The following is a 12,056-nucleotide window of genomic DNA, read 5'->3' as shown; positions in this document are numbered from 1 at the left end:
TGATAATCAATAACACTTGTGATTCTGTAAGTTTTATTCATAAGAGAATTCTCTTGCATGAAGGTGCTATATAAGATCAACACCCAACAATTTTCTCAATGTGAATAGTAATATTTCTATTCCAATATTTCCTTTTCACGATCAAACTTTTCAAACACGTTACAAGACTTTCACAGCTATTATTTGATTTCGATGTCGTAGATTACATGTATTTGAAATGATTGGATGTATTTATTCGTTTATATTGGATGTGCAAATACTTGGGTTTTATAGGGAAGAGGTAATTAAGGTTACTTGATGGAAGATGGAACTTCAAATACCAACATGGCTACCTCTTATGTTTCTGCGAATTGAGATATAAACTTGTCAGCTATTCGATATAATATGATATTTTAAGTGCTACTGTGTATTCTTCAATACTCCATTTTTTTATGTTTTATATTTTTTAAAAACATGCTTTTAGTTAATTATTAATTTAAAATTTTAAGATAATATTAATAATTACTATATTTTCAATTGCATAGCTTTATTACCTCTTAAATATTTTAAAAGCTTATTATAAATAAGAATAAACAATAATTAACTTAATTATAAAAAGACACATTTATCTATTTAATGTCTGTCAAACTATTAAGAACGATTCTTCTTATATTTGACTAAAAATACTTTTTGATAATAAAAAAAATGAAAAACTCAATTTTGATTCTTAATTCTCTTTTACTAAATTCTCTTATTGTCAAATAAGATTTAAAAATAGTCACTGAAATTATTTCGTAGAACCTAATTAACTTAAATTCTTAACTTATTTATAATAAATTCCATTTTATCTATCTACTTAATTAGACAATATCTCTCGTTTTATTTTAAGAATACTCTTTTAATTGTCAAGCAATCTTGGTGATAATTGCTTATATAAACAACTTCTATAAAAATTCTACAAGAACTTATTTATTTAATAATATTTTCAAGTTGTTTAACTTTAAGACCCAATTTAAACAATTCTATTGGATTACTCTAATTGAAGTTAAAATACTTTAAAACAAAAATATTAATTATATTTCTTAACTTAGGTACTTTTTTAATTAGGTGTAAGCAAAAATCCGTTTTGTTTACAAGATTTACCAAATGAATAAAGAGAGAGGTCATATTTTGTTTTTGATTAACATGCCTGGAAAATGAGGTGGATAAAGAAAAGTGGAATTGTGAAATGTCACTGTTAGTTGATACATCGATGATTTTACCTGGAAATTACCCCCCAAACAAGTGATTTGCACATGCGTGCATTCCATCAATTTGAGAAGAATTAAAATGGAATCTCTTTTAGTCAAGAAAAAATCAGTCACGACTTCCCAAGTCAAGGAGGTAATATTTTCAAGTTTTATAGCGATGTTAAATATTTGATAAAAAAAAGAAGAAGAATTTTTGTTATTTATAATTATTATTCAATTCAACCAGAATTATATAAGATATTTGTGATTTATATAATAAAAAAAATCATTCTTTTGTATTTTAATTTAAGGAAAATTTTGTGATAAATCTTATTACAAGGAGAAAGGAGAAAAGAGATAAACAAAAATGAGAAAGAAAAGGACAATATCAAACTCACGTACACAATTACAAATCATATTCTGTAAGTTAATAAACAGTTGACCTGACTTGAACATTCAATTACACCTAATATTAATTCTTTTAACCATAGCATGTCGGTATTATAAGCTTTATTAGAATCCGACAGGTTTTGAGATGTTTGTTTGAAGAATGATGATGGCCATATCTCAGCAAAAACTCAATTGTATGTGGCACAACTTTTGATTCATGCGCACTTGAATTGAGAATGGACCGAGAGTGAAATTCGATCAAGATTGCAAACTAGAAGTTGACAACATCCTTAACTCCAAAAAGAATCTGAATTTGGTGTCATCATTGCTTATTAGGTCTTATAGCTTCTAAACCAAACTTCAAAAAGTTGTGTTGTTAGGAGATAAAAGAAGTTGATCATAAGTTAGGGCAGATACAACTAGTCAACTACTACTCTAGTTAGAGTTTATAGTTTTTTTTTTTTAGTGTGTAATTGAAAAGAGTTAAGTAACATATAAATATAAATAAGAAAGAACTATATATAAAAATCTTGATGTCTTAAGATTTTTCATAAATAATTTTTAGAAAATTTAAAATACTCATTATATTATTAATATTAACATTTTATATTTTATATTAAATATATGATTATTTAATCAAGTATATTATCATTATTGTTTATCATAGCAACTTGATATTATTAATCTTGATTTGAATCTATCATTTCTAACCTAAAAATATATAGTTGTTGCCATTTATTTTTAAGGTCGACTTTAGATATTTATGATATGAATGATCTTAACACTTTGTTCAGAGGAGATAAAGGATTTGAATGGAAAAGGGAAAAAAATAGGTAGAAAATTAGTTGATTAGAAATAGGTAAAATAATATAGCAAAAAATATTATAATTGTTTGATAAGATAAAATTAAATGAAAAATAGAAGTAAATTAAAATTTTAAATTGTATTTTATAACATTAAAAATTTTAATTATGTTTTATATATCTATATACGTAACTCTGGAAAACACATTAAAAAAAATACTAAATTCAAATATTAGGAACCATAATTATATTTCCAAGATAAAGAAACCACAATTGATTATGTTTTTGTTCTGTTTTACAATTTGCTCAGGACAATTTTGTCATCAAATTTTCAGGTGTATAATATTCCTCACAAATTCTCACATGTTAAGAGGTAAGAAACTTGATGTGGGTTCCACACAAATTTTCACAACAATCCTCTTAACATGGGTGAAGGCAAGTGAATATGAATATGAAGACATGATTAACTAGATTTAAGAAGTTTTGTTATGATCATGGAATCAAAATGAAGAGGAGGATTCTGTTAGGTATACCTTAAATCCTTAACACAATGGTATAGTATGAATCAAGATAGATTTATCAAATTTCTCCATATACATATAGATAGAATACAAAATACTACTATAGGATTATTTAGTATCAATAATAGTATTTAGAGTTAGAAATAAAATATTCTATTTTTTTTTAAAAGTATAATAATGTAATACAATGATTAGATTATGCTTTAAATTAAAATATGTATAATCTATAGATATATTTATTAGAATTATAAAGTATTTTATTATTAGATATTTGATTGTTAAAAATATATTAAAATTAAAGTATATTTTAGTAAGTAACTAGGTCTTGATAAAGACTCCAGACGACGTTGATTGAAAGAACCAGAAGCTTCTGTTTGCAACTAGACTTGCCAAAGTAGTTTTGGATAAAAGCAGTTAACATAACAACTTACTTAATAAATTAAGGTCTATCGGTACCATTGAAGCACAAAGTACTGAAAGAGGTATGGAGTGGAAAGAGGTAAAACTCTCACATCTCAAAGTTTTTGGTTGTAGCATATGGGTACATTAATGATAAAGGAAGGAATAAGCTTGATCCCAAATTGAAGAAGAGCATTTTCATCGATTATGATGAGGATGAGTTTCACTACTACCTATGAGATAATGAAAACAAAATAGTAATTCATACTAGAGATATGGAAGAGTGATGTACAAGGACAAGGTTAACATGCACATTAGTAACTCAAAGCAAAGTGGTTCGGTGTATCTAGAAGTGGACGATGTCCCAAAAACTCCTATAGTTGAAAGAACTCAACATGAGGAGTCAATTGAAAATACTAATGAGCAACAACTTGACACACTAAAGTCTTCTACTTCAACTGTTATTTGAGAAGATTTTCTCAACTTAATGTGCCTAACAAGAAATACCTAATTAATATATTGTTAACTGATGAAAGGGAGCTTAAAAACTATGTGGAAAATGTCAAATCACAAATACTAGTAAGTGAGAGCTTCCCATGAAAGAGGAGATGAAATATTTGTTTTTTAGTTAGTCATGGTTACTAGCAAACTATGGGAAAGAAGACAAAACTAGTTGTTAAAGGATTTCAACAAAAGGAAAGATTTTACTACACTAAAATCTTTACTTTAATTGTGAAGATAGTATCATATTTTTCTTAATATTGTTGCTAGTAAGGTGCTATATTTTTAGCAATTGGATGTTAAGACTACATTTCTTCATGAAGACTTAACTAAGGAGATACACATGAACCAATCCGAGGGTTTCTTAGAAGAAGGAAAAAAAATGGAGTGCAAAATACACAAGAGTTTGTATGGCTTGAAACAAACTCCAAGAGAGTGCTATAGGAAGTTTGAAAGCTTTATGCACAAGGAAAGTTTCTAGAAGTGCAACACCAACCACTATTGTTTCTTCAAGAGATATAAGTCTAGTTATATTATTTTGCTACTTTATCTTGATGATATGTTAGTGCCTGGTTTAGATATGAACGAGATTAAAAGCTTGACGTAACAATTGTCAAAAGAATTTGACATGGAACACTTGGGTCCAACAAAAAGGATCATCAGAATAAAAATCACAAGAGATAAGCAAAGGAGGATTTTGCAATTATCTCAAGTATATTACATCAATCATGTTTTGCAAAGATTCAACATATATGGGTGATGCTAAGTCGGTTAACATATCTTTGGCCAGTCATTTTCACTTATCCAAGGACCAGTCCACTCAATTGGATGAAGAAAGAGTTCATGGTTAAGAATTCATATGTTTTAACCATTAGATGTTTGATATAAGCGATGGTCTATATGAGGCCAGACATTGGCCATGTAGTAAAAGTTATTATCAAATTTATGTCTGATCCATGCAAAGCATAATGGGAAACAGTTATGTGGATTTTGAAATATCTATGAGAAACTATAGAGAAATGTTTGTACTTTAATAAAGGATCGAGAGTTAAAAGTACAATGCTACATAGATGCAAACTCTAGAGGTGAAGTCAATAATCGAAGAAGTACAATTGGTTACATTTTCACTGTTGGTATTTCAAGTATTAATTAGATGTCATAGATACAGAGGATTGTTGTTTTATCCACTATAGAGGTTGAACATGTAGCAGGGATTGTTAATGTAGTTGAGATTAATTCAAAAGAATAGTGTTTTGCATAGTGATTGTAAGAGTGCAATACATCTAGCAAATATTTTAGTATTTCATTATAGAACAAAACATATTGGTCTATATTATCACTTTATCAGATCTTTGCTTGAGGATGAGGTGCTAATATTGAAGAAAAGGCGCTAATATTGAAGAAAATTCAAGGAAGTAAAAAACCAACAAACATGCTAACTAAAGGTAGTAACTACCTACAAATTGAAGTTGTGTTGAACTTCAGTTAGTCTATTATAATAATAGACTATATAAGATTGTTACATTAATTGATGTGTGAAGACAAATTGAAGTTAGTCTTCAAGTGCAAGATTGTTGAAAGTGATCACAATACCATCCAAAAAAAAGGAGCATATGATGTTGTTTTAATTAAGATAAAATAAGAAAATCAAGAGTAGAAATAGCTACATAAAATAAGAAAATAGATGAGGGGAAGAAAACTTTACATGTATTTAAAAGTATAAGTTTTCTACTTCTTTGTTATTATTTCAAACGGCATTACTTAATAACAATAATTTGCTAAGTCGGTAATGAAAATTATTTTGTCTTCATCTTGTGAGTGCATTCAGATTTGATTGTATTTAGAATATGCATTTATAAAAATTAGAACTTTATGACCAGCTATTTCGTTAACCAATTGATTAATATTCGATAATGAATATACATCCTTTGGACATGCCTTATTTAAGTCAATGTAATTAGTGTACATTCTTTATTTTTTATTCGACTTTTTGATACTTTTTATTCAGTTTTTTGACCATGATTATATTTGCAAGTCACGCGATATAGTGTACTTCCCGAATAAACACGGTATATTAAGTATTGCACAACTCCCATAAATTTAATACTTGGACTTTCATTTATTACTTGCAAATTTGACATGCTCGTCAAATATCTAACAATCGAATAAAATAATGAGTTGGTCAGGTTTCATTATATCCTATTTTTAACCTCCAAATCAGTGTATTGTGGGTAATACATACCTGCTAACCTTAATGAACGTGTGGATGAGTTATTAGAACTTGTAATCTTATAAGATAAACTTGACCATAAGATTAAGGTATAAACTTTAATGCCGCAACCAACTCTTGTAACTTAGTATTTTTTCAATAGTACATTATCAATGAAATGAGAGCAACGAATTTTTGGCTGTTTAATACTATTAAATACGAAAAACATTCAAAAGCTTTATGCTTGAAATTATTTAATACATTAACCTTGGCCATTAAGCTGCTCTGAACACAACAATGGGGCTCCTAACATGGAATTCACCACCATCCCAAACCAAAGAAGCAGACTGTAGAGCTTCATCTATTGTTCCCTCAATTGTGAGCACAAATGTTTGCTTTTGGTTAAGAGAAGTGAATGATAGAACACTGGGGTTCACCTCAATTTTTAGTCCTTGAGGAGCTGTCACAATAGCTTTATATGTGGACGTTGCTGACCCAACATTTGTTACAGTCCTGTTAAAACTGCCACTTACACTTGAGTTGGAGGGTGGCACAGAAAGTGCAAATGAAGCATAGTTTAGATCCCTTGCTGAACCATACTTTGTTTCAGAGCAGCTACTGTTATCCCCTGTGATGAGTTGTAAAGTCCTTGAACTATAGCCTTGTCCACACAAAAGCCTTACATAGTCTATTTCACCAGCATCATATACTAAACCGGGGAACACAGCCTTGGAGGGATCAATTTGGCCTGCACCATATGCGAATTCTGCTTGAAAGTTTTCCGAGGGAATAAGTTGTTTAGCTGGAAGGTGCACAAAGAAGGGAGTTAGTTGGCTAAAGGTGTGGTTCCAATACTAGTCGAGATATGTCATCATCACTCATTTCATTTCTATTACCTGTTGTCATTAGAGCTGAACGAATAGCAGCAGGAGACCATGTTGGATGAAATGATTTAACATATGCTGCTGCCCCAGAAACATGTGGACAAGCCATTGAAGTTCCGGAGATAATATTGAAATTTAATGTTCTGTTGTCACCGTCAACATCAGAAGGAGGAGAAACTGGAGACCAACTAGCAAGAATGGCAACTCCAGGAGCCACTAAATCCGGCTACAACAAGTAGAAAAGAAGATTTAGGAGAGATAATCATGAATGCTGAAAAACTAGGACAAAGTTATTCTTCCATCAAAGTTAGAATTTCATCTTAATATATATTTACATTTATTATCAACCTCAGTGATATTCATTATGCCTATTACCAAGTGAAACTCTAATCTTGATTAAGGAACAACATCAAGACATTATGCTTAAGTTTTGTCCAAAAATAATTTTATGATCTTAGCATCAGTAATTATTTAAGAGGGATATTTTTTTTTTAAGAGAAGAGTTATAATTTAACTTTATTAATAGGCTTTCTATTTATATAACCAAACTATAATACAAAAATTGAAATACTAACATTGTTCTAACCTTAAAATTAAATTGATGATAGCCTAAACCCATATGATAAAAATAACATTTTTATCCTTATCAAAACAATATCCTAAAAATTTAAAATATAACAAACTTCCTAAAAACTTTCAAACTAAAAATATTTAAGTATATTCTTAACACTTACATCATCACATATCTATAGTATCGATCAATCTCTATGTGAGATATATAATCGAGTTTTATTATCTCTTTGTTGTAAATTGAAAAACTTGTCTACATGTCATACAGAGGATAATTGATGTAGATTATGTCTTTAAATACGTGGTGATCTGTTACCATACAATAATTTCTCTAGAATGTCAGATTAAGATATATTTAAGTCAGTCACAGAAAATCTAAATGTACCTTGAGAATTTCAGGTGTAACAAGGCTTGGACCCCTTGAAGAGAAAGAGGCCACAACAGGGGCTACTGTATCTTTTATCTCATCACTCTTAAATATGGTTGCAGTTGGAGTCCTGCCAAAAGTCCATGTTAGACAAGTATCATTATTCTATACACTCTTGTTAATATAAGTGGCATCTTCAGTTGATACCTTGTAGAGTTTATGTAGTCATATACAGTGGCACCATCCTGCAATCCTAGGTAAGATCCAGCCAATGGAAGAGTTGAAGGACTATCTCTATAATTTTGACCTTGTACCAATGCCCCAACAGCACCAGCATCAAAAGGGCCTATCGCTTTGCTTCTGCTCTCGCAGAGAACAATTTTACCCTGAACTAATTTTTTGTCCAACGAGCCGCTGAAGCAAAACCTGCACAGTTAAAACATTTCATTAACAAAATAGAATATTTTAGAACATAGTTTGGATCTCACAGGACTATTTATACTTGTATAAATGTTTGTTTGGCCTTGATGTTATACATCTTAAGAGATATCAGGGCTAGTTAGTAGTTACCTTGACTCCGATCCATCGTAGTCTTTGTTTGGTGCGTCTCCACCATAAATTATAGGATACAATTTTCCCTTGAGGTCAAATGTATTTATTGAGATACCCTAAACATGGAACGATGAAAGAATCATTTGTGATGCTATAATTTATAGAATAAATAATACATATATGGGAATCCAATTACAAAGTTTTATTTATTATAAATTTATTAACTTTTAGAATAATTATCTTATAAGTTATATCAAAGATGCTTTCTGATCTGTTAATGGTGGAAAGACTTTTACACTATTCAATTTTTAAGTCAATATTCATATGATACAGTTCAATTCATCAACCAATGAAGAATTCACTAGCATGGGATAGAGAAGGTACTTTACCTCATAGGAATTGTTGTTACCTAATTCAACCTTGGTAACAAACTTCCTGTCTATGGTACTAGCAGCCACAGTAATTGACCAAGGCAAAAAATTCGATAAGGAGGAAGGTCTTGGACCATTGTTTCCTGCTGAGGTTACTGTCAATACTCCATTCCTCACAGCATGAAACGCTCCAATGGCTATTCCATCTCTAAAGTAGTTTTCATCGCTGAACCCTCCAAGAGAAACTGATATTATGTCAACCCCATCTGCTATTGCATCATCAAATGCAGCAAGTACGTCTGCATCGGCGCAACCAGTATCATACCAACACACTTTATACACAGCAATGCGTGCTTTTATCGCGCCACCTCTTGCTGTTCCCTGTGCAAGGCCTAACATGCTAGCTGTGCTAACTTGGTTCCCAGCTGCTGTCGATGCTGTATGAGTTCCATGACCATCTACATCTCTTGCAGATTTTGGATCATCATCGCTAAAAAATCCATCAGCTTTGTAATACTTAGCCCCAATGACTTTACTACAAGAACATAGCAACATCAGTTAATAATAGTGTACATTTTTGTATGCCCCTGAATATTTTTGAATGTTATGTGTCTGCAGTAGGGGTGAGAAACAACTTCATTTATTCATTATCTATCTAATTCACTTGACAAGTAAATCTATTCAATTTATTTATTACAATAAAAATAAATAATAGATTAGATTCAATCCATCCATTTAATTTTATTAATGATTAATGATTCATCTACTACTTTTTAAAAGTCATTTGATCATAATGATATGTTTATTGGATTGAAATTTTAAAAGACTATTTTGACATTAAAAAAATTGTAAATTTTAAAAAATTATATAAGAATGTAATGATTTATAAAGAAGAAAAAAAAAAATAAAATATTTGATTTTTAAAATATTACTTTTATAGATGGATTCCTAAAAAAGTTATTAATAGATAGATTTGATGAATTTCATGCTTTAAATATATCGGATGAATTAGATTCTTAACTAAATTTTTAATAAATTTAAATGAATTAATGAATTATTTTTATCTAATCTATTATAATCCGTTTAAAATATTATCCGATCTATCCATTTATCATCTTTAATTTAAGCAAATCTCTTTATAAACACTTTTATGAAAACAAAAAAATATAATAAATTTCTTCAAAAATTAAAATTAGTTTACGAGTATAAGCTAATTTATAGGAGGCATCTCGTATTAATTTCTTTAAAAGCTAATTTTATCTTAATGAGAAGTTCGTTTCATTTTTCTATTCTTATAAGTACTTCGAAATTGATTCTTCGTGCAATTGTTTATGTGGACTAGACTACAACTACATACTTATTGCATGTGAAATTTTTAGTTTGGCAAGTGCCCTTCCATTTGCTAGGTGGTGGACCGAATCCTTTGTCATTGAAGCTGTCAGATTCTGGCCAGATTCCAGAGTCAAGTACTCCAATGATGATGTCACTTTCAGCTGCTGCTCTTTCTGCTTGTAGAGGAAAGCCAATAAAATCCCATGACCTTGTTGTATGGAGTTTCTTCTTTCCATTAGGAAAGACTGATACCACTCTATCATGTCCTGCATTGAGAGTGTTGTTGGTAGGATAAGTTGCGAATCCAAGAAGAAAAGAAAAGTGAGTTTGGAAGAGGATAAAAGATGGAATAGTTTTAGTGCATACTAGCCATTCTATTGGCTTCCTCCTCCGTCAGCTTTGCAACAAAGCCACCAAAACTGCGTTTGTAGTGGTACTCTATCGATTTGGTCTCAGCTTTGCTGAAATTGTTAGTACACATCAATAAAGAAGGCAAGATAAAGAAACCAACAATGCATTTTTAGTTCGCTCTCTCGGTGTCTTCAAATAATGACACTATACATTAGCTACATTTCAATTTTCCTTTTGTTAATGCAGAAAACAAGGACCCCCTTTTTTTTCTTTTTCTTTTTTTTATAAAACACTTTTCCTACTACCAAACAAAGCTTACAAGGAAAAAATAGGCTCGCTAACTGAGGATGGTGTAATGCAGTTACACTGTAGCCTATCTATTCCATTATTAGAATTTTTTAATGTCATCAATACGTGAGACAGTGCTAATGCTATAAACAAAAACAACAATATAATGAACATAAAAGATTCTGTTCCACGTGACAGTATACAAATATGGATTACCAATTAAGAAAATAGTTTCCGTATGTACCAAAAACAAAGTAGCTTCTGTCAGTTCTTGGAATCTTGTCAAACAGTTAGAGTCAAAATTTGAACATGACACACCAATTTCTCTTATTCCTTTTCATTCGAAATTTCAGTAAGCACTGAAATTCAAATTTAACTTCATAGAGTCTTTGTCTTTCTTTAACACTTGAATTATTTTGTCGTGACATATTCTTTGGCCATTCTATCACGAGATCAATTTTGAAGGGATATTTACTCTCTTTGATTGATTGATACCGTTTGGAATTGACCAAGCAACTGATTCAAAATTTGTGATTTAGAATTTTGTTACCTCTCTGCAACTTCTTGTAGTATATTTGAGTAAAGTGTCAACGCAGAAGCTTCATCCTTCATGCTATTGCCAGTGTAGATAATGTAACTCTGCATTTAAAACATAGTTATCAAAAATAAGAAAGATACTCCTTTCCTTAGATAAAGCCATGAATAACATGAACCATCTGAATTTCAAAACCATGACAAAAACACAATAGCTCATGTGATTGATAAAGAAAGATGAAGGGAGATAAATTTGCCTTCAGTTGGGATGCTGAGCAACATATTTGAAGAAATGAAGTAAAGCAAAGAAGTAGCAGAAAATGAGAAAAGGATGATATGCAAGTATCCATTTTCAGGTTAGTTAACACTCAGAAGGTTGCAGCCAAGTGATTGGTGCTGCGTCTGTTTATATACTCATGTCCATTAACAGGGACATGCTACCCATGCTGGACTCATTTGCAGTACGATTTATCTTTCTCCAAAAATCTCCCACCAATCAAGTAAGACGTGTTTATAGATAAAACATGAAAGGTTTTTTCCTTAGTTGAATGGTTCAAACTTAAATTTGTGAAGTCTACAGACACAAATAAAACATGGGCCACTGAGGCACTAGTCCTTGGAAGCTAGCAAAGCAATCAGGCTCATACTAATTGAGAGTAACATTAATCCTACAATTAGACCATCATAAGCGTAACTTGTTGATTACTTCCATCGGTTTTTACATGCTTAATATTAGAAAAAAAAACTCAAGTATTGAATAAACTAGAGATAAAATC

General features: G+C 30.5%; 1 protein-coding gene across 1 annotated transcript; it reads right to left on the bottom strand.

Annotated features, from left to right (window-relative positions):
• Positions 1-6,144: 6,144 nt before the first annotated feature.
• LOC109793234 (cucumisin) lies at positions 6,145-11,789 on the bottom strand. Its single transcript, XM_083071379.1, has 10 exons — positions 11,538-11,789; positions 11,297-11,385; positions 10,474-10,568; positions 10,133-10,373; positions 8,794-9,310; positions 8,423-8,520; positions 8,060-8,278; positions 7,871-7,982; positions 6,928-7,141; positions 6,145-6,833 (listed from the first exon to the last, which is right to left on the bottom strand). The coding sequence occupies exons 1-10, from the start codon at positions 11,628-11,630 to the stop codon at positions 6,307-6,309; spliced, it is 2,205 nt and encodes a 734-aa protein (XP_082927505.1). The 5' UTR covers positions 11,631-11,789; the 3' UTR covers positions 6,145-6,306.
• Between the last annotated feature and the right edge of the window lie 267 nt (positions 11,790-12,056).

This window comes from Cajanus cajan, chromosome 3, assembly GCF_000230855.2.
Source record: "Cajanus cajan strain Asha chromosome 3, NIPB_CcT2T_4, whole genome shotgun sequence".
Lineage (NCBI taxonomy): Eukaryota > Viridiplantae > Streptophyta > Magnoliopsida > Fabales > Fabaceae > Cajanus > Cajanus cajan.
The sequence above is the reverse complement of the archived record's forward strand: the minus strand, read 5'-3'. Positions and strand labels throughout refer to the sequence as shown.